The sequence below is a fragment of the Myripristis murdjan genome, chromosome 16 (assembly GCF_902150065.1).
Source record: "Myripristis murdjan chromosome 16, fMyrMur1.1, whole genome shotgun sequence".
Taxonomy (NCBI): Eukaryota; Metazoa; Chordata; class Actinopteri; order Holocentriformes; family Holocentridae; genus Myripristis; species Myripristis murdjan.
In genome coordinates this window covers 19,637,531-19,661,000 of record NC_043995.1, presented here as the reverse complement: position 1 = coordinate 19,661,000, position 23,470 = coordinate 19,637,531, and the positions used below count along the sequence as shown (strand labels likewise).

Sequence of the window (23,470 nt, the reverse complement as noted above, 5' to 3'; positions counted from 1 at the left end):
GGTCAGGGCTGCGATGGAAACGCACCTGTCTTCACATCAACACAAAAACACAAAGAAAAGAGAGGACCTATGAAGACATGCCACACGATACAAAATCAAAGGGCAGATAGCAAGAAACAGTCTAGTGACCATGAGGTATAGTAACCAAGACGGAGCTAGAAAGGTAGATCGCAGGTGGGGAGGGAGAGTGCTGTGATGGATAATGGTAAGTTAAAAGGAATGAGGAGGAAGAAAGAACTGCAAAAACAGAGGAAGACAAACACATTTGGTAATGAGGGGTAACAGTGAAGGAAAGTGACCATAATTAAGGAATATGTTATTTCTTGAGTGACATTTGAGTCAACTCTCCAGCCCGTCTCAATCACTCTGTTCATGTTCTCTCTCTCACACACACACTCTCTCTCTCTGCCAGTGTCCTCTCCTTCCCCTTCCAGCAATCTGTCATACAAATGTCATCTGTGTTACATTGTTGTTAGCTGGGAGGATGGTGCAAATCCTCCGGCTTTACACCATGCAATGAGATCAGGCTCTGAGACCACAGTATGATAATTTTTTTCCCAGCAATTTTGATGCCATGGGAAGAACTGTCACTGTGTGTGCCTCAGTGAACCATATGTGGCTTGCATTGGTGAGAGCTCAAATGTTCCTTGTGATTGATCCTAAAACAATAACCTACTTTCAGTATGATATAAGCAAACACCTTCACGCCCCCCCCCCTCCTCCTTGTCTGTTTTTCTACATACCTCCTACCTCTTCTCTCTCAGTCTCTGTCCCCCAGGTTAGTTGTGTTGAATCACAGGCAGCATGAAAATAGACCACCACACTTTTTCTTTTTCATGTTGTCACGGCCATCCCATCAGCTCTCGCTTCGCTCTCTCTCATAAAAAGACTGTTTCTCGAAATTACCCGCTTCTTCCCCAGAAATTGGGTCCTTCAGCGTTCACTTGATATCATCAATTTCTTGCTTTTTCAGTCAGTGATCTATCGATGGTACCCATTTCGATCCTGTCAATGACCATCGATAAGAAATAAGAAAAAATCGCCCATGGTCATGACTGGATTAAAACGTTCAACCTGTGGCTGCTGACAAAAATGTGCGACAACACTCAAGAGCAGGCGAACGAGAAAAAAAAAAAAAAACGCAAAGCTGGAAGTCAAGTAATAGTCCTCAGATGATCAATGTAGTCTGTGATTTAATGTGACTCCACCGACTTGCACTCAATCTAGAGCTCACTGTCTCCCCGGATCCGTCTCTCACTCTCTCCAACTTCTCTCCCCCTCTCTCTCCGCCTCCAACCCTATCGTTCATTCCCATTGGACAGAATCAGAAAACGAAATAAGCGCTGGAAACAGGTGGTAAGACTTGTAAGATGTCGCTTAGCTGCCAAACAAATGTCAAATTTCTTGTACTCAGGTAATATGGTGGTTATTTTTGCTATAGCCTCAGGAAAGATGTGATCCTGCTATATCTCAGAGAAGACTCGGTTGTAAATTTGGTCGGGTCCGCTAGGATGCTCTAACTGGGTACTAACCCAGATGATCAAAGCATTGGCATTCAAAAATAACTTTGACAAGTATTCCCATTTAGAACCAAGGCTCCGTTTATTTCATTAAAAAAAAAAAAAAAAAAAACATAGTATGGCTAATTAGGCCTGAGGCTACAAGAAACCAGCAAACATATGGTGAGAAAGAGTGGAGCGGCGGTGGAGGCGGCAGGAGCGGCGTGGCGCTCCTCTCTGTTTGCGCTTCCAGCTGCGGGCTGGGAAAAGGCCGACAAGTTGCGCGCTTCACTCAAGACGGGTCTGAGCGCCGAGCTCTCTCCGTTATTTGAACGAATCTACCTTTAAAAATGTTCAGCTGACATAGGGGAATCGAGGAATAGCCTCTAAAAATTAATAGCATACCCTAAAGGCTAAAAAGCCTCGTGTGAAAAGCAATTAAAGTCATCTAAAAAAAAAAAATTAATATCAGAGAAAATATAGTAATATTACAAGAAAATTGTAGTGATTTTTCGTCAGGGGTTTCCTGATATGCCCTGTAGCCTACTGTAGCCTATTGATTTTATTCAGTCTATAATTACAATCATATACAGTCTAGGCTACATAATCCTAGGTAATTAGACTATTCTACCTGTTCCATTAATCGGCCCGGTTTTCCGGGCGCGTTGCGAGCACTTTTAATCGGATGAGCACTCGACGTGGAATTGTGTGGGAGCGGATTATAACAGAATATCTCCTTTATAATAGGTAGGCATATCTTGTGATTACACAATCTGACAGACATCAATAAAGCAAATCATGTCTGGAGGATGGTTCCCAATGATTTATACAGTGCCAGCCATATGTCAACCCCTCTGAAGTCACACAGAATGGCCAGTCGCACAGAAGTTAATATGATCGAGAGAGAGGCAAAGATAACGTGTGTATGCGTGTGTGTGTGTGTGTGTGTGTGTGTGAGAGAGAGAGAGAGAGAGAGAGAGAGAGGAGGCGGCGAGTCGAGTACGTATATGTTCAAAGAGACATGTGCTCTGATTTTAGGGTGTATTTATAAAATTCTCTCAATTCTCTATTTTTAACATAGGAATAAACACAGGATTCTCCACATTTAATATAGTATTGCAATAGTTTTTCCAGTAAGCGGAGGAAAACTGCAGTAGGCCTAATGTGTTGATGCTGCCTTGGGCAGATTTTGTGATGGGTCAGTGATAGAGAGAGGCTGGTTCAACAAGCTCTAAATTCTTTATAAAGGCCCGGGGAAAGGTCAGAGGTCAGAGTGGCACCATCACAGCACAGCTGTTCCTCCAACTTTACAGGGGACAGTGCATGGAGAGGAAATGGTGGGACAGAGTGAGAGCAAGAATAGCGAATCTCTCTGTGTGTGTGTGTGTGTGTGTGTGTGTGTGTGTGTAGTTAGGGGGAATTTCTGTGATTCCCTCGGGGTTTTAATCTCACCTATACAGTCAGTTTATTTGCCTCCTTCTTTGTGTTTTATCACCATTTTTTACACTAAGAAGGCTGAACTATATAAGGGAAAAGAATGATTATCTGGACCCAAATACTTGGGCAGTATATTTTCTTTGTAAGTGTCAAGCCACTAAGGCACAACACAGAGAGGGGAGTGAGAGAGGGAGATTTGACGAATACAATACAACACAATGAAGGATGGAAAATGGCAAAAGGGGTGCTGGGCCCCTAGAGGGACATGTGGATTGACAGAAAATGGCAGGTCATAACGGTGGCAGGCCATGCAGTATATCTTTTACAGGTCTTAATATTGTCGACAAAGGTTAGCGGGCAGCAAAGAAAGATGGGGAGATTGGAGCAATGAAAGCAGGAGGGAGCGACGGACAGAACAAATGATGGGCCCATTGAATTGCAAAGGTTAGCCCATAGTGCTGCCCTGAAGGGTATGTCAGATGTATGGTGTGAGAGAGATGTGAACGGGAAAGTGAATAATAGAATACATAGAGGAATAATAACCGGGATGGCAGTTGCTATGCCAACGCTGTAGTATACAGATGAATTCTCACTCCATCTGATCTCTCTCTCTCTCTATCTCCCTTCTTCCTCTCTCTCTCTGAGTTCAAAGCCACATAAATGCTTGACTGACAGGAAATGATATAAATCATATCAAACTTCTAAGTGACACAACAGGCGGGTGGGCGGGGGAGGAAATAGAGGGAGAGAGAGAGAGAGAGAGAGAGAGAGAGAGAGAGAGTAATGCGTAACGGGTGGATAGAGAAAGGGAGCCTCATGGAGGGAGAGAAACGGGAGAGAAGAATTGATTAAGATCAGAAGGAACCCCCCACCCCCAACAGACATGCACACACACACACACACACACACACACACACACACACACACACATCAATAGCAATCAATGCATTCCCAACATCGTCTCTTCTAATTTAGCCTTTCTTCCAAACCCATCCACTTATTTGCTATTACTCATTTATAGATCCCTGCATTATACAATGTCTAACCTTTCAGCAAAGATGCACCAGTGTTGCCCTCTTTTCCCTTTGCATCCTCTTAACCTTTGCAAGCAAAATGAAGACTCCCTCCAACACAAAACATTCACTGACAGGATTATATTCAGTTAGGAAATGAAAAAAGGGGCCTGGCTGCAAATTTTTCTGTTTCACGCAAGCAGACGTCCGTTGTTGAACATATTTATGATATAGGCCTGTGTCAGAGGAGAAGTGATGAGAAAGTGCATTGCATAGCTGCATGGGTCTTTTTAATAGACCACTAGGCTGGCCCCACTCTATCAGACACTCTTTAATCGTTGCCCTACACTGGCTCCATCGTATCCTAATGGCACAGATTGCATTAGGGCCCTGGGTGCTGTGTGGGCTAACCCACAGCCTAAGCCGACCACTGTATGCAGATGGATCTCCACACAGCAAACAGCACTCTGATCTAACCGTCTGAGAGAGACTAATCAAATAGAAGGAACAGAAGACTATGGAGGGGTAAAGCTAGAGAGGAATGAGCAGGAGAGAAGGAGGGATTGAATGGAGAGGCCGGCAGAAAGCTGCAGGTAATGCGTCCGCTCTCCCATTAAAGTGGCGAGCCAGCAGTGCAGAACATCTCGCCTCCAAACAACTGTGCCCTTTTAATGAAAGGACAGACGCACACGCACGCACACACGCGCACGCACAAACATTTATACAGATGCACTCACACAACTTAAGATTAGACCGGCACAGCTTTAGAGTAGCAAAACTAAACATGCTCACAGGAATGGTGAAATTATGGTAGATTCAGGGAGAATCCTCATCTAATGAACTGATATAGTCGATGGCATACCCTGTCAGTCCAACGGTGTTGTCGAAGATTAAAGTAACACTGCTTTATTAACAGAGCTGTTGTTGCCAGCTCTTGCAGCCACTGGCATGCAAAAAGGATCTGTGCATTGGGAAATGGATCTGCTGGTGATTAAAAAATGAAATGGATATTTCCAAATTAAAACCCAGTCATCAGTTTACTTGTCTCTTAAAGGCACCGTGCAAAACATACACTAATAACAAAAACATAGGGGAGGCAGCAGTGAAACAATCTTAAATCATAAATTCAATTGTTTCAACTGTGATTATGTAATAACTGAGGGTAGGGCGAGGTCAGAATCTGTAATATGTGTATGATGATGTATGTTATGTCATTACAAAATCAGACATCAGACATTTGGAAACAAAGGCTCTTACAGGAAAGATTGCTGGCACAATGTATAATACTTAATGTGCTGCCATTTTTATGAGCCATCTTAAGACTTACTTACAAAGTAGTTGTTTGTGAGGACAGATATCTGCATTTTTAAGTGTTAAATGATGAATTTCAGGTAGCAAAATTTCTCCAAAATGGATGTTGAATGAAGCTGAAATAAAACTCTTAATTTTTTGCAGTTGTTGTCTCTGTAAGACTCCAAAATACAGTGCACAAATGTGTGTGAAGGAATGCCAAATTGTACGTGCAAATGTGCAGGGCATCATCACTTCCTGGTTGAGGAGGCAATTGGTTAAGTGCGCTTGCAAGTGTGTGCAGCTGTCACACTACTAATACTGAAGTGTTTGAGGAGTTCAGAGGCTAACTGGAGTTTCACAGTGTCAGCATGAGATGGCAAAGTGTATGCGGGGGTGGTGTGTGTATGTCTGTGTGTCTGAGATGCTTGCACAGTATTCCTTAGTCAGCTGTCTGCTATCTGTCAGCTAAAGTGACACTGCCAGATTTCCATTCATACACTTTCCCTCCATGTCACTTCAACATTGTTGTCTTTGCTTTTTTCCCTGCGGCCTCACTGATCTCTCGCTCTCCCTTTCTCCCCACCATTGGTGGCCATTATAAACTTGTCCTGGACTCCTCTTCTTCGTTTGTTTAGCTGTTCTCTCAAGCCATTTCTCTTCCTGCACTGCTTTCATGTATTCCGTCCTTTCCCCTTTCTCATTTATTTCCATAGGAGAGCATCGATTGGCTCATTTAAGCCCTTTGGTCTGGACTAATATTTCATTCTATGCACCAAGCAACTCCTCTCAGCCTCACCCCACCCTCCACACTCACTCCACTCCTCCAGCATTCCCTCCATTACACTTTACTCTTCACCATTTATCATTAATCCCACCCTCCTACCTTACAAATGTACGTTGATTGGATTGGAACGACTGGCTGAGAACGAATCCCACTGACAGCTCAAGAGATCCTAGCTGATGTGTTCTCCCACAGTTACAAGTAGATTGTTTGGTTAACGTGTATCTCCATGTGTGCGCACATATGCAAACACGAACCTACACAAGCCTGATAAGGAAAGCAGAGTGAGCCAATTTTCATATGCTTCAAGTGTTGTTCCAAATTCAGAAATAGCTGTGTAATTGCCTCAACATGAACCCAAATCCTGCTATAATGTGCCGCTGTATATGAGGAGATAACCATTAGCGCTGCACACTTACTGATAAGGAAAATCTCCCCACAGATTGTGTCTAGCCTTTGCCATGACTAACAGGTCACCTGGGGCTGATCTCATGTTGCCTGTTTCACATGCATGCACGCACACACACAGAAACACAAACACAGATACACATACATATCCACACAGCCCCTGGGCCTTAAGGTGCTGGACTGTCTCCATCTGCTGTTTTGTTCGAGCACTGCACCGGTCTCCCATGCTGGGCGGAGGCAGACAGGACATGCACACCAAACGCCCAAAGGCAAGAAGCTTCTGATGTAAAAATAGGCATCCTCAGAGTGGCATACAAAGTCACTTTCAGCATATGAAATCTTTGCCATGAATGAAGAGTGTTTGCGTGCGGGAATCCCTAATACACACATACTCAAAACCCTCGCTCTGCCTGTGGAATTAAGAGAGAGCAGAATTTCTGTTTATGTGAAAGCAGTGTACTTCTGCAGAGAGAGATATAAACAGATGGTGTATAAATATTCTAATTAAAAGTGCTGAATCTCTCTGTGCCTGCCCTGATTTGGGCGTTTCATTTGAATCCATTCATTCGGATGAAACCGACTCTGATGTCTGGAAGAAACTGCTGTGAGCGCAACACTCTGCTGAACATAGCTGCTCTTTTAATGTTTAATTTTTTCCAAGACTTTCCATTGGTAAAAAAAACAGCATATTTTATTGCATAAGTTAAAACATCACAGAAAAAAAATACAAAATCAATTTCAGATATGATTTACAAAATATATACATGAAATATATACATATACATACACACACAGACATATATACTGCATATAGTCAAGTATCCCTCATTTGCATATACATCTGTGTGTTTGTGTATTTGTATGTACATAATGTATATATTGCATCATCCATCAGACCTTAAACAAATCAACAAAAGTCTGAATTTATTGTCTCATTAGACGACAAAACTGTTCATATCACTGGAGGTCCTCAAGAGCTAGCCATGCAGGAAAGCCTGGGAGCACATTAAAAAAGAACAAGAACAAAGAACAAAAACGACATAAATACCGTTTTAAAACATGAACAATATCGGTAAGTAACTTAAGCGGGACATCTCAAACGTTCAGATGTTCTAGGACTCCGAGCATGGCCAGCTAGTGATGACCTACGTGAGAGAACCGAAGATAAAAGATATATATGTTAACATAAAAACAGGCAATAAGAACAGAAATATTGTACTTCTTGTAGTTGACATCAGTAATTTTATTAAAAAAGCAGAGAAACTGGGATGGCTCAGAGGGGCGCAGTGACATATGCTGTGCTAATGGAGATCATGGCATCAACATGTGAATGGATGGACGGCTGAGGAGGTGTGTGCTAATTTCAAAACTTACAGAGCTGGTTTTGATCAGAAAGGGATCCAAGTCTGAATGAGGACTAAGACAACGTACTAAGGGAGCTAAAGGCTCACATGTTGGACAGTGAACATTTGGCTAGTCACCAATCAGAGAAAAAGTTGGCATTGATGTGCTTCCTATATACACTGGAATCTGAGGCTGCACCGGGTGAGGGCCATTTTCCACGTTTATGCATGACATCTGTCCGGGGTGAGAATTTGGATTCTATACTGCAATTTAAAAAAGATCTCTGTTGAAAAAATCCCATGTTTTCTCTTGGTCATATCAGAAGTTGGTTTATTTTCACACACATTATGTCTCCTTTTCATACCCCGTCCCTGACTCCGTCTTGCCACCATGACCCCACCCCTCCCACCCCCCATCCTTAGGGCTTACCACTGCTGTCTTCCTGTCCTTCCATCACTCCCTCGACGAGGCCTCTGACCCCGTTCCAAAGCAAAATACATTGCTGGCTGCTGAAAACACGTCCATTCACTGTCCCTCTGTTTTTTCTTTTTCTCCCCGTGTACCCATCCCATCTGCCCCTGCCCTCCACATATTCATACCATCCCCTCCTTTCGTCCTGCACCACTCTAAGCCTCCTCTTTCTTGGTCTCTGTCACTCCCCCATTTTTGTTGCCGCTGTATCCTGCGGGGACACTTCCTCCATTGTTCCCGTTCCCCTCTGCCGCCTCGAAGCTCTTCTCCTCCAGTGGCTTGCCAATCCAGGCTCCGTAGCCGTGGACATTGAGGGCCTGGAAGAACTGCTGCTTGGCCAGCTGGAAGGCCAGGGCTGACATCTTGGCCTGAGCGTAGGAGGGCAGGGTGAGGAGGTCGGCGCGGCCACACCGCTGGCACAGAGAGCGGAACAGACGAAACAGGTTCGACTTGGACACTCGGGACACGTCCAGTTTGTGCCTGGAGGTGAGACAGAAGGCTCTTTAGCCGAGTGTTGATAAGACAAGACTGAGGCTTGTGGATAATCGCAGTGTAGCAAACAAGCACCATACATTTCTCTTTCCATCTTGCCACGTCTGCTTGTTAGTTTACAGGAGTGCCTGCTGTTCACCGTTTTGGGTGCTTTTTCACCGCTTCATAATCAGCTTGTTCTTGCCTGACAACTCTCAATGACAACAGTAAAGCATTTAGGAGTACCTAAAATGAACCAATGCTGCAGTCAAGAATCTTCAGCTCATTTGTGTCTTGAATACCATTATAACAAAAAAGCTGACTGAAAAAGTCACCATGAATTGAACTCCAATTACTTGATCCTCCTGGAAACCGTTTATATTTAATGGTGACTGACATGCTACTCCAGTAGGTGTAAATAATAATTTCAACCCAGACAAAACAAAACAAAACAAAACAAAAATAAAAACAAATGCCCCTACATCAGTCTCTTCAAATTAAAGAGTATTTCTCTCCCTAATGTCCTATTGGTTTAAACTACTGAATGATCCCTCCGCTTTTAGAAAGGAAATATGTAAAATTAAGAAAGTAAGATGACAGTTCATGGGGTCTTGAATATTTTCCAACATCTCATGTTTGTCATAAGAGACGCAGTGTTAACCAGTAGTTCAGACAGACTTCAGACAAACTGCCTGAGCGACATGGGCTCCATTTATGCATTTCTGATCATCTCCCAATTCCTCTTCAGGCTGCAAACTCCAAACAAATATTGTTGCAGTGATACGGTTGTTCAATCACTGTCACAATGATCAATAACTCATACACATGACAAATGGCATCTCTGGAATGTATTTTAGATGCATTTTGTTGGCATACAAAACTACTGAGTTATAGGGCTGAACAATTAATTGAGATATTACCAAAATCGCACCACGGCCAGATGCAATGTCCAGATTGCAGGAGCTGCTGTATTTTGATGAAGTAAAAATGTCTGATAAAACATTATTGTAAGTATTATTTCTTCAGAGATACCCTGGCCCACAAACTGCATATTCCAGATGTAAGAAAACATGCTGGTTTGGTACAGACCTTAGCAAAATCGCACCATGATCATTTTAATAGCTTTTTCATTGAAAATGATTATAATGCAAAAATTATCAGTTCTTCTAAAATCATGAATCATATTGCAATTGCAATATCTGTAAAATTAACTGCAATATGATTTTTTTACTAAATCGTTTAGCCCTACTGGGTAAGTCAATTTCAATTCAAAATTTATGCTTCAGAGAAAGGATTGTCTTGAAGTTTCGGGGGAGTAATAGAACGTTACTGTTAGTCACAGTAGGAAGGGGAAGAAAAACACAACAACCAGCATTATTTTCCGTCAATAATGATTACTGTAGCAATCCAAAAGGTTAACAGAGCATGGCTGTTTATCAGGAGTGACAGGATTTAATTAGGTTATTTTTTGCTTACAACTTACCCATCCAGCTTGCCTTTGGTTCCATCCAGCACCTCCACACTGAGTTGGTCTGGATAGCTCCAGTTCACACTGGACTCCTTGGTCTTCCCTGTGTGACGTGTTGAGTCGTACACACTCACCCTGCCCACCTACAGTGCAACCAGGTGGTGTGGGAGAAGGAGAGGGGGAGAGAAAGTATATTTTGTTTAATTAGGATAATTTAGCCCAGAGATGTGAGTCAGCAATTCTAAACAGAGCATGAAAGATGGGTTGTGTAATGCATGTGTCAGTGTGATGCGGCATCACACGGTGTCAATTAGGGAAGGAAATTTCAACAAATTTCACTGATGCTCAAATGAAGGACATGAAATTGGCCTCAGAGCTGGTCCAAAATTTAAAAACATGCTGAAATGGGTGCCAGCTATTTCTCAGGTCATGTAAATGTGACCTACAGAAGCTGTGCTTGTCTAAATGAGCACTTTCTCCATCATAACTTACTTTTTTCTCAATTGTCCTCTACATGTATTGTTATACTGCTACAGCACACACACAAAAGGTCAACCATGGCAACAAGAAACAAAGAATTACAAACACTGTGAATTTCTACAAAGATACCCTCAAACTAAGCTTGTAACAAAAAAAGACAAACAGTGCAGATATATGGGTCAAGTAAACTGATGAACACATAATGTGCACTGGTACCTCTGGGTGGTTGAGTGTGAAGGGAGGAGAGAGGCTCTGGGCGAAGGCATCTCCGTCTCTGGCCAGTCGACAACAAACAGCTCGTGTCAGGTGCCCGTGGCTGTACAGATAGCCTAAGAGAAGAAAACATTTCACACAAGAGGCCACATGAAAGTGATGTGGGGCTGCACTAAGAAGTCTATACATTTTGATGTCGATTTATGCCACATTATCTCTTCTGCATCTACAGCAGAGTAACAATGTCCCTGTAACAGGATTTCTTACCGAGCGTGATGGACTTCAAGTAGATGGGATGCAGGAAGTGAGTCAGCAGCGCCCCCTGCAGGCCCAGCACATTCCAGCGCAGGATCTTATCGCTGCAGCTCATGGTTCGCAGTCTCTCACCATGTTGGATGCCATCCCAGGTGGGCACAATGGCACTTGACTCCACAGGGATGGTGCCCTCACCTGGCATGACACCACAAACACACACAGACACAGACAGACAAAGGTTACAGTTCATGTTTACAGACCTTTTTGTGGAATCGTGTGTAACCATGCATGACACTGATATACGACTGTGTCCCTGAATGAGAGATATGCACGTGGGCGTCATTTCTCACCGTTCTCCACTTTGGTGCGGAGCTTGCCCTGCTTGGCATTCTCAAACAGAGGCTGGTGGCCCTCTACCTCATCCCCCGTCTCACTGCATGACTTGTCAAACAAAGCCCCGTCCCCACATGGTGCCGTGCTTAGAAAAAATAGGAAATGACATATTGATACATGCTGTAACACATACCAAAATGGCATGGCGAGTAAAAGGGAAAAGTATTGATCCAAAAACACAATATTGATGTATCTGACAAATGTGCAGGAAGAGGAGAGGGAAAGCGAGAGGCTAGGGGGAGTGGAAGGATGAGAAAGAAAGCATCTGATACTCCTACCTGATATAGAGGTGAAAGGTGATGTCAGATTTGATCCGGAGTTTGTTTTCCTCAGCCGGTTCAAATATACTGTCGTCTGCTCCATCGCAGTGCCTCAGCAGCTCACTGTACAGAAACCTGAGAGGAAGGGAGATGACGGCGAGACAAGACTTATAAATAATGTCCTGTTGATTGGGTCTGAGAGAAAAGACGGGTATTTTTAGAACTGGGGGAGAAAAAATTGATAAAAGAACAAATTATATTTCTACCGAACAAATCCCCTTCTGGAGATGATTTCTGCATGGCAGTCATTAACAGTGTCCCCTTTAAGGCTGAGCTCCTCTCCTTTAACACAGCGATTCCCTGGTGGAAAAACATGAGACAAATTCAATGTCAAAGAACAACAACGTAGCGTCTCTCGGTTCAGAGGTGACCTAGTTCTGTTTTAGGTAGCTTTCTGACAGTGGCTTCATCTGAGCACCGAAATCCATGAACTTCTCTGCACCTTGCAAGCACTGAGACGGTGCAAAAACATTCCTCTTTTGACAATAAAACAGATGTTAGTCCTTATTTGCCACTTCTTACACCATTCATTTTACTTCCCGTTACCATTTCACTTCCCTGTGCCTCATTGACATTCACTAAAAGTCACAGCTTAGATATACCAGTGCCCAGGCTGACAACAGTCCCAAGCCCCTCCCCCCTTCTCATGACGATGGTGGCCAGGATCTTGCGTCCCAGAAGGCTGTGCTGGATGCGCGTGGTCAGGGCGTTGAACCGCTGGTGACTCAACATCGCTATCTGGTCATGCAAAGTGCTGCCACTCACAGGAAGCTAGGGAGAGGGGGGCATGGATGACAGGAAAGACAAAATAGAAAGGAAATTAGGGTTACTCAAGCTTACATGGAAACCAATTAAAAATCAGCATAAAATATTGCACTGTGGAAAAAATTATGATAACAGATAAAGTAAATGTAATGAACTGATACCTCGGCTGGGATGAGTTCCCCGGTGCGAGCTGCCCTCTCTGCCTCTCCAATCAGAACCCTCAGAGCAGCATCTGCCGCTTCCTGTTTTCCCTGCTTCTTGTTGGATGCACAGACGGGAGGGAACCAGCGTCCACCCAGTTTGGCCTGGTAGGTAAACCTGAGTAGGAGGGAAGAGAGAAAGGTGATCAGAGGAGAAGATGGCAAGGTTCCCACACTCCCACACAAAATATGTAGCGTTTTCAGTGACATTAAGCACTATAGGGAGGATGAGGTTTTATCCATTGTGTGGATTTCTGTTTGTGTTTTTGTATTTAACACATACTTGGGCTCATGTGGCGGCCCAGCCTGGCCCACCAGGCGGATCTCAGCAGCAAAGCCTCGGGCTCTGGCATACTCCAGCAGCCCTGACACAGCGTTGTTGTTCAGGTGGTTGATCAGGTCCCCCACGCCTGCCTCATGAGCTGCACGCAACTCATCTGCTGTCAGAGGGGGCAAAGAGGGGCATGTTGTTCCAGAGCCACTGCCCTCACTGTCACTTGATGAGCCGATGGGTAGCTGCGGCTGGAGGGTGGAGAGAGATATAATGGTTAAAAAAAACAGCAGAGAGAAAGATATGATGGAACTGAACAGAGTGAGGAAAACGGTGTGACAGAAACGACAAAATCTCTTCTTTCAGCCTGAGGGACCAGCTGATGTCTAAAATCCTCTCTCCCCCCTTGGGGAATGGCAATTCCTTCCCTGTCCTTCCATCTGAACAGCTTGCTTTAACCTCTGCCACTCCCTCCTCACCTTATTGAGCTGCAGTCTCCCATCGGCCATTAATTCTTTGACTGCCTCCTCAGCAGCCAGTTGACGGGCTGCCTTTTTACTCGGGGCTGAGGCCTCTGCACACAAGCTCTCCCCGACCTTCACCCTGTACATGAACCTGCGTACAAAACAGGGAAGGAACAAAGTATGGAGGGATAAAAAACCCGCATATTTTCAGGAGCTCAGAGGTGATGTAGGGATCAAAGATGATCATGTACTTCAGTGGGTTGCTTTCCCAGATCTGAGATTTTCCACAATTAGAGAGTGACAGACATATCAGAGAGAAAGAGTACCAGCAGTGCCCGTGGTGCACCAGCAACCAAGACAGACAGGAGCAGTGTTTGAGGAAAGGACTGGGAGCAAAACACGAGTTAATGTTGCATCTCCCATCTGCCTTTAGGGATGACTTACAAAAAGAAGGAGCAGTAAAGAGCAAGACAGAGGGATGGACAAAGAAGGTTTTGTGTCTTTGTCAGCAGACTGCAGTATTGAGGCCATCTTGGACAGAAATAGCTGATCAACTGCTTCCCTTAGGAAACACTGTGTGACCATGGAGGAACTCGATCTAAGAACCAAAGGAACCAAAGGGTGCAGGGAAGAGAAGTGTCCAGAGCCAGATGTGGGTGTAGAAGTGATTACCGTGGATCATGTGGTGGTCCTTCCTGACCAGTGATGATGAACTCGATGGGGTTCCCAGTGCGCTGGCTGTACTCCATTAGAATAGAAACTGGGTTTTTCCCACCAGGCAGAGAGCGGGACAGCGGCTGGCGAGGCCCCTCAACCATTCCTATGCCTTCCATAACCCCTGTTCCAAACACCGCCCCCGTGCCTCCAACAGGTCCCTGGTATACAGTGTGGGAGAAAAGAATCTAATTTATTACAGTTATGGTGTTTTTTCAGATGATATTTATGGTTCCAAAAAAAGACATTTTGCAAATATTTTCCAAAATAACAAACTCACAGCTTTTTCAGAGAACGACACCTAATTTTGCAAGATTTAAATAGCTGACATGGGGTTACTTCTATGTGCCAAAATAAACACAAATACTCACAGCAATATCAGGGACTGGGTCCATGACTTGGTCCATACTGGCAGTGTTACCCTCGTCACTGGCGCTTACCCCTCCCTGCGTCTCTCCAATGAGAATGCGCAGGGTGGCTGCTGCAGCGTCCTTCTTTGCAACCTTCTTACTGGAGGCCTCTGCTGCAGGAAACAGCCTCCCATCAAGCATCACCTGCATACGAAATCTGACAGAGGGGCAGAGAGTGTGTATGGATGAAGCAGAGTGCGTTTCTTAAAACCTCTGTCAGTAAACAATCCACTGAATGGCACACACTTTTGTATAACTACTGTGTAGTAATGTCAAAATTAAAAGATGACATGCCAAAGTACTTTCTTATTTAAAATGGCAGCATCAAATGACATAAAGCCGGATTTATTTCTAAACCACTTAGGTTACATAAGTTTTTCACAAGGCGCTTACAGACAGTAATGGACACAAATACAGACAGGAACAACAATGCACAGTAAAACAAAAAATAATACATCACAAGCTCTGTGAAATGTGAGTTTGTGTATGTGAATATGCTTTGCTGCTGTTACATATCAACATGTCTAGTCAGTTACAATATAGACAACGTTCATAAGAGAATTTTCATAAAGTTACCCCTTTATCAGTGAAAAGTGAGATAACACATGCATCATTTGACTGACCTTGGGTCGTGGGAGGGCCCTGATTGGTCAAGCAGCAGGAACTCGCAGGTCTGGCCCAGATACTGGGCATACTCCATGAGGCCACTGACAGGGTTCTTCAGCTTCACCTCCTGTAACTTGGCCCACACGTTCTGAGGAGGGGGGGCAGCCAGCGATACAGCAACAGTTCCCATAGCGTTCGCTCTCTCTGCAGCCAGTTTCTCAGCATCTGTCTCTCGGCGGATGGCATTAAGGAATTCTGGGATGTCGTCAGTGGCCCACTGTCCTCCGTTGGCCTCATCATCCTGTCAGCAGGTGGAGGAAGGGGAACAAAGGGGCGTGGGGGATGAAAAGGGAAAGCAGTGGTAGAATGGTTAATTAACACAGAGCAGGGTGAGCATCATCTGTATACCACCACAATACCTTACCTTAATTTAAAAGCCCAAAAAGTAGAGATGCACTGATCGATCGGCTGGTGATCAGAATTTGAAAATTTTCAGCTTTCATTTTTTTTATATGCCAATATTAAGGTGATAATAACTACAAACCAAAAGACCAAAAGGTTATACAGAATAATCTCTACAATCTGCACCCTATTGTGTGTTTAAGGATGTTTCTGGTAGAACAACATGTCGGCCCACTGAGCCCCATGATCAGCACCAATAACAAGTGAATTCTAAATCATTAATTACAAACCACTTGGGCTTCTCTTTTCCATGGATCTGACACCTCGCATCTCTGTTCCCCATGTACCAGCTCACCAAAACTTTGCTCTCCATAGGACTAGTCAACATTATAGATATGATTTGGATTGTGATATTAAAGATAAGCTAATAATGTTAAACAGAGAATGCTGTGATACCGTAGCTGTCTGTGCTTGTTGCGCCGTGTGTTTGTATCGCCCTGTATCTGTGTCGCCCTGTATCTGTGTCACAGTGAGGTGCACTTTGGCTAACAGCACCTGTGGTGCGCTGCTAGCAGTGCTAGCTTGAAATAGTTTTGAAGCCTCTGATGTGAACCCACATGAGCACTTTTAGTGGTCTGCATGTCCTGTACTGGCAGACATCTTTCGTCTTACACAGCATGCAGACAGGCTGTGTAATATCCTTAGGGTCACCTTTGGCATCTGGGTAAAAAGATGTAACTATAATTAGATGTTGCCATAATTAGTGTCTGAATTGTTGAGTTATGGCCAGAAATGTGTTTTGTGAGGTCACAGTGACCTTGACCTTTGACCACTAAAATCTAATCAGTTCATTCTTGAATCCATGAGGATTTGTGCCAAATTTGAAGAAATTCCCTCCAGCTGGCACTGATATATTGTACAAGAATAGGACAGAAATACGGACATACAGACAATCCGAAAACATAACAAATATGGCTTGCACATGGTGGTTCACATGTGTAAACTATATATACTGCACTTAATTTTCAGTTGGATTTTATTTGTACAAAAAAGCTCTGTTCAGTAACCTTGAGCATTTTTTTTTACTTTGAATTTTGAGTGAGAGAAGGTCCTGTAACCTGGGGCAGTTTTGGAGAAACTTATTTTGTCAAATGATGTTTTATTATGAAGATTCAATTCAATTTTCCATTAAAGAAGTAAAAATGAGTAATTAGTTACAAACATCTTTATGTTTGCTGTCAGTTATAGTCATTAAAAAGAAAACTGGAATTGGCTAAAATTGGAATCAGTGTCTCAGACTTTAAAAAAAAACAAAAACTGGGATCTGCCAGGAAAATTTCAGTCGGTGCATCTTTACCTTACAGCTTCATAGGTAACATATCATTTACTCATTCTGATACTGCAACACTCAGCATCAAAACTGGATACACTTAAAAGGACAAGCATCTAAAGCCACTGTCAGGGCAATTATTAAAATTTTGTCTTGATTGTTATTATGTCCCTGAGTACTGATTATTAAAATTTTGAGGCTTTGAGTCCAATATTTGAATGCCTCGATTGACCTTGAAAATATCTGGTTATGCATAATTCTTCTCTTTATCTTTTTAGATGTTGTAGTGTGACTTGGGAGGATTATTATCTTAATCTAGGTAATACTGGGAGTAATATGGGACTAGTATTATTATTATTATTATTATTATTATTATTGTTGTAGTAGTAGTAGTAGCAGAAGAAGTATTAGTAGAGGTAGCAGTAGTAGTAATAGCAGTAGTAGTAGAAGCAGTAGTGGTATTTTGAATACTTTAAACTACAACTATAATATTTTATCTTTTTCTTGGCTGTTTGCTGAACTTTAATTTTTCCCCACTGTGTGACTGCTATATTTATTTAACATATTTTTCTCTATCCATAATCACAAGTTCATCAAAAAAAAAATTCAGAGTCCACCTACCTCCTCATTGTAGTGCTGCTGTGGCTGCCAACACGGCTGCAATGGGTGTGGTTCGGTCCCTTGTAGTGGTGGTGGTGGTGGCAGAGCTGCAGACACTCCTTCCTTCTCCTGTCCACTGGCGTCTTGCTCTATCTGGGTCTCCACAGCTGGGGTGCTTTGTGAGGCTTTGAGGCTCCTTTCCATCCTCTCCCTGCGGCGGGTGGACAGCTCCCAGGTGGGAGGGGTGACCTCACTGTTCTTAGTAACTTCACCCTGCTTCTCCAGGGAGTACAGAGTGGGATTGACCTGCTTAGCATTCCTGAGACCCAGGTTTTTGGCTATGACAAGAGCAGTAGCCTTCCCTGTCTCCAGGAGATACTGCAGGACTTGCTCCTTCTGGTCTGCCATGGTGGTAGGCTTGAGCTCCTGTGTAGCCAAGTCTGCAGTGATGGGCTGTTCCACCTCGTGTTGGGAGTTTGCTGGTGACTGGGACTCCTTTTGGTCAGAGTCAGACGACTCTAAGGAAGAGCAGGAAGAAGAGCTGGACTCAGTGTCAGAGTCCTCTTCTCCGTGTTGTCCCCTGTTTTCTTCTGTTTCTACTTTTAGCTCAAGCTCGGCTTCGAGTTTCTGAGAGTGTTCTGAACTGCCCCACAGCTGGGAAGGTGGACTTCCTGGTTTGGAGTTTTGATTTTCCTTGGGGTCTCTGTACAGAGTCCACTCAGGAGGTTGGAGTCCGTGCTTGGAGGCGTTTTGGGTCCGTTCCAGAGAGTAAAGGGCCTGGTTGACTATCTTTTTGGGCAGACGCAGCTTTTTAGCCAACGATTTTGCAGAGATACTCTCACCTGGACTCAATGCATCCAAGGCCTTGTGTACCTGGTCCTGGATGTCGGGCGTGAGTGTGAGGTGACCTTTCTTAAAACCCTTTTTTATTGTACTACTGAACCCAAATGGTCTATCAAAACTTTCTCCTCCTCTGTAGGGTCTGTCTCTATGAAGGGACAAACTCTGAAAACTTTCACATATAGAGTCTGCTTGGCAGGACCATTGTCTGTTTGAGTACTGGTTGTGATTTTTACCTTGTACCTGGTTTTGATTCCGGTGTCGGGGACCTGTGGTGCCTCTAGGGGCAGAGTATGTGAAATTCTGGTCTCGGCTGTAGGTTGCTCTACCCCCAGGGCTACTGTTGGGGTGGGAATATCTACTGTAACCTGACTGGGATTGGTGTGGTGAACTTGGTGGCCAGCTGGATGCCCCTCCCCCTCCACCTCCCCGTAGATTGACTCTAAACTGTGGAGCCTCAGAGCTCTGCCCTCTGAGGAACTGAGTCTGCTGGTACTGAAAGGAATTGGGAGCAGGACTATAACTAATGTTTTGATTATTTGATTCGTTAGGGAATACAGGTGCAGGGGCTGCCACCTGACTGTGGCCTGGCTGAGGTGGGGCAGAAGGGAGGAGAGCTGGCGGCTGGAAGGGCGCTATAGGGAGGGCAGAGCCAGAGTAGTCAACTGGATAGGGGATCTGCTGTGGGCCACCTCTGGAGTAGGGGGAGGCTGGGCCAGGTCTGTAGTAATGCTGCTTGGCCTGCAGGTGGGGTGGCGGAGGTTTGTAATAGTGTTCTTTTGAAGGCCCTCCTCTACCTCTGCTCATAGCGCAGGGGTCGGGGTGGGAGGGGGCCGGTGGGGCTGGCTGTGCAGCCTCTGTATGGGTGTATGTTCTGTGGCACAAATGGCAGACCCTTGTGAAAAGGAGGGCAGGCCACAAATTGCGCACTCACAGCACCTGAAATACAAACAAAAGGATAAAGTGAAAGGAGTAGAAATAAAACACAGAGTAAAATGATAATGAAAATACACCAATTCAAATTCTGAAAATGTAAGACTTGTGGAAAAATGGGCAGCAGCCAAGACGCTGAGAGAAACCATCCTTCAAGCGGTTGACACAAAGTTCATGCTCTGTGTCGGCATGCATCCACCCTGCTCAAGTGTCTTTGTGTAAGTCACTTTATCTCAACCAGCTCCAGGGACACTGTTCTGTTTCTGACCCCACACTCCGACATTCCTGAAAGGCGGCAGCAAAAAAAGACTTTCCCCTACAGCGATCAATAAAGTATCACATTAGTATTATAAAAATAAAGACTATAAGTGCAGAGAATAACCTCTGTGAGGTACGCAGGTTTGCAAACACTGTTATGTATATCTTCAGATTAAAACCTAGCCAGTCTACAAGGATGACACAGGGTGACATACTGACTCTCCCCGTCACACTGAAACTTAATCCCAGGGTAAAAGGCTGGTGATAAATAATTCAGACCTTCTTGTGACTATTCCGTTTTATTTCTGGCCTTACAAATAATTGTTGGATCTAGATCCATAATGGAGAGGAAAGTGAGACACTGCTGCAGACAGAGAGGACAGTTCCAAGGACACAACCAAGGATGGGAGGGCTGCCTGTAACTGACAGGCAGAGGACAGAGAATGATGCAGTCACAGGTTGGACAGCCCTGACGACACAGCAAGCCTTTCACAGGGCAAAATTAATCCACCCTCCAATACCCCACACACACTAAAATATTTACTGGCAACTAATCAAGCAAAAATGTATGACCCTGACAGCACAATTGCAAAACAAAATTCCAGTAAACCCACCTCTGGAACAACAAACATTGATTCAGCCTAGAGTGTCATATCTGACAACACTCAATAATGTCTATTACAATGAGACTGACAACAAGGAGACACCAAACACCGAGTCAGGTTTCAGACCCTCTGGCCCCGTCAGTATAGCCTTGCCTGTTACGTATAGCTGAGTGGGTCCAAATGCCAGTACATTAATACGGAGAGCAACATGCAGTTGGTTCTTAACAGTAATAGGGGCAGACAGGGCCAGCAGCCCGGGGGCCAAGCGGGGCTGCAGCTGACTCATCTTGACCCTAATGCAAGGCAACAGTTGACAGCCAAAATAACAACTCTGTGGTTTTCAGCATTCACTTTCACTGCGTTCGTCTCTGTTTTGAGCCTGGAAAAGCGCCAGGGCAGAGGCATGGGCAGGATGACCCCTTTGACAAGTGATGAATCAACTGTTTTGTGTAGTTTATGCTGTCATGTCAAGATGCAGGAGAATACTGGTCTCTGGTTTGGTGTCCAGACTGACCCCATCCACTCCCGACTGAGCCCCCACCACCACCACCACCCCACCCCACATCCTTTGACAACGAAGCAGCGCACAGAAAACTAGTGACACCCGGTAGGTGATCCCACATGGCCTTCATATTAACACTGATCATACCGCATTAAATCGATGCACAAGGCCACATGGTTTCACAGTGCTGTGGATCTCACCTAGTTTAAAGAAAAGTAGTGGCGTAGTGGTGAAAAAGTAGGATAGTGCTCCTGTAGCTTCGCAGAAATCAGCTGGGGAAAAAAAAACACCTGTTTACGACGAGTAGATAAAGTAGATACGGTACGCATGAAAAAAGCTATCAGATAATCGATGTCGCGTTTAAATCAGCAATTCAACTTTATAATGGCAAATGCTTTTTTCCAGCTTGGAGCAGTCTTCCGCTTTCGGTGAACACGATCCTTTCCGCTGCTTCCAAAATGAACTCTCACTGTCTCGCTTGCTTATATGGGCTATGCCGAAAAAAACACGCTGTTGCACAAGCAAAGTTAGAAGTTATAACATACAGACTGACCCGTGTTAAGGACGGTGAAATGGGATTAAACGGACAATAACTTTCGTTTTCATTTCTCAGGAAGCGCTGGGTAAGTTTCTATTGTGTATCACGTGACCCGCAGCAAAGGCGCCGGGACATTGGAGACAGATAGACAGACAGACAGGTAGAGACACGTGGAGACAGACGGGACTGGTCTGTGAGGACCAGAATCAGGCTGTGTCTTCTGTAGCTGCTATAATGATTATAAGTTTGTCTGCAGTCCAACTCCAAGACAAACAAAGTCTCTGTCAGGTGTTACCGTGCAGGGCTGACTTCACCTGCTCAGATTCACATAAAAACACGGACGACACAAAGCGATGGGAAGGATAGATGGTAGTAAATGTTTGCTTTGTGCAGAGGAGAAAAGCTGAAAATAAATAAATAAATAAATAAATAAAACAGGGGGCGGGGAAAGAATGGAAAGCAGATGTCAGATGTAACCCCAGGCTGTCTTTCACCCCCAGAATAAACTCCAATCAATAACGACCTAACGGGAAGATAATATAATACAAGTAACCCTGTAACAAATTATAGAGGAATACCATAAGACACAACAGCAAAACTGTGAACCCCTACAGCAACTACAGATGGGGAAAAAAAATGCCAGCAAGCAAGATAAGGTCACTGTTAATTCATGTTTGAGCACCGCAGACACACATTTTAGATTATCATATTGATGTCAGAGGGTATAAATATCATAAAGCGTCACAAGGTTATTTGTATCATAGACTTCCGTATCTGCCTGAAGAAACAGAAAGCTGGATGGCACAAAAAAATGAAACTTCACATCAGTCTGGGTGGTTTCCCGACATTTCCAGTTTCTGTTCTTGATTTCAGCGGGACTGCCCTGTGTCTCATCAGGAATTGGTTAAATCAAATTCTGCCTCGGTTTTTTTTTTCAGTCCGTTATTGCTCAAAGAAATGACATTTGGCCCGGATAAACAGGCACCGTTACAAAATATATATATAAAAAAGATTATTACAGCGGTTATGTTATTAATGTTTTCGTGTTTGTGACTATATTTTTATATTTTGTCTTTTAATGTAAATCACATTGAGCTTACTTGTAATGAAATGTGCAATATAAATACAATGTAAGCAGTAATTACGCACAACACATTTTTTGGATGTTAAATAAATAAAGTGTCATCCAGGCGCCCTTTCTTACTTTTCGTGCATGATCGGGAGCAAAAATCATCTGGTCATGACATAATAGTAACTAATAACAATACTAAAAAGGGTCAAATTTCTTTAAAAGGACGAATACACATAGCATTTTTGATGGTGCTCATCATATCACGGCGCTCCTGGTCATTACTAGAGGTGTGTGTGGTGAATAAAACGTGGGTGGACAATGTGACCTCCAAGCTGTGATCATGAGGCAAAACAAGCGCCGACACAACAACACCGACCAAGTTTGGTGTATTTGCACAATGCACTGATTGAAGTTTGTTTCACATCCGTTTTAAACTACTTATTACTTATTACACACACACCAGTATGCAGTAAGACTAAAAAAGGTGCGTAAGCTCACACACAAGATGGTTAAATGAGCTGCTGCATCCTCCACCGCTGTAGATGCTGGTGCACATCGAATAAAAGTCTATTTTACTTTAACCCATCACCAGTGAGCACCCAGTCACCTCCTTGCCTAACACCAAGCTGCTGTTTTAATTACAGCCTGAGCGTCTCCGTGGGCAGTCACAGCTAACTCAACACAGTTTTAACTTTGTGAAGTCCACGCTACCGAGACGAGACGACAGGACGGTGAGGTTAGGCTGAGCTAGGACACGGAGCCGTGGCTACCAGCGCTAGCTAGCTCGGCTCGGCTCCGGCAGCAGCAGCACACCGCACTCGCACTGCACCATTTCCCACTGCCGCCTGCAGCACAGCCACATAATTGTCTGGTACAGAGAGGGGAAAAATAACACACACCGGAGACACTCTGCACTCAAACCGCAACAGCGAACAACCGATAATATGGACAATTTTTTACTAATTACCTTCACTCGCAATAACAGGTTTCCGACGGGTCTTATTTGGGTTCAAAAAAAATTTAACACGGCGATACAAACAATCAAAAGAACGGGTGCGCGAATGAGTGACGTCTTGTAATGGCGACAGCTACACAAGGAAAAACGGCGCAGACG

At 44.1% G+C, this 23,470-nt stretch overlaps 1 protein-coding gene across 2 annotated transcripts; it reads right to left on the bottom strand.

Moving 5' to 3' along the window:
* Positions 1–7,047: 7,047 nt before the first annotated feature.
* adar (adenosine deaminase RNA specific) lies at positions 7,048–23,427 on the bottom strand. Of its 2 annotated transcripts, none has more exons than XM_030071948.1 (16): positions 23,324–23,427; positions 17,630–19,387; positions 15,294–15,577; positions 14,632–14,827; positions 14,219–14,421; positions 13,562–13,697; positions 13,095–13,333; positions 12,773–12,929; positions 12,449–12,617; positions 12,053–12,146; positions 11,805–11,921; positions 11,484–11,611; positions 11,146–11,328; positions 10,882–10,994; positions 10,201–10,328; positions 7,048–8,726 (listed from the first exon to the last, which is right to left on the bottom strand). In XM_030071948.1, exons 2-16 carry the CDS (start codon positions 19,253–19,255, stop codon positions 8,402–8,404), a joined length of 4,098 nt encoding a protein of 1,365 aa, XP_029927808.1. In that variant the 5' UTR covers positions 19,256–19,387; positions 23,324–23,427; the 3' UTR covers positions 7,048–8,401. The 2 variants fall into 2 exon arrangements, with proteins under 2 accessions (XP_029927808.1, XP_029927809.1); XM_030071949.1 differs by lacking the exon at positions 23,324–23,427 and adding an exon at positions 20,947–21,319.
* Positions 23,428–23,470: the final 43 nt, after the last annotated feature.

What these genes read in the sequence shown, in the direction of transcription:
- adar (XM_030071948.1), bottom strand. Translation starts at nt 19,255, where the DNA reads ATGAGCAGAGGTAGAGGAGGGCCTTCAAAAGAACACTATTACAAACCT. An exon ending in GGAGACTGCAGCTCAATAAG is followed by an intron (nt 13,334 to 13,561) that starts GTGAGGAGGGAG and finishes TCCACCCTCCAG; the next exon opens with CCGCAGCTACCCATCGGCTC. An exon ending in GGGAACTCATCCCAGCCGAG is followed by an intron (nt 12,618 to 12,772) that starts GTATCAGTTCAT and finishes CCCTCTCCCTAG; the next exon opens with CTTCCTGTGAGTGGCAGCAC.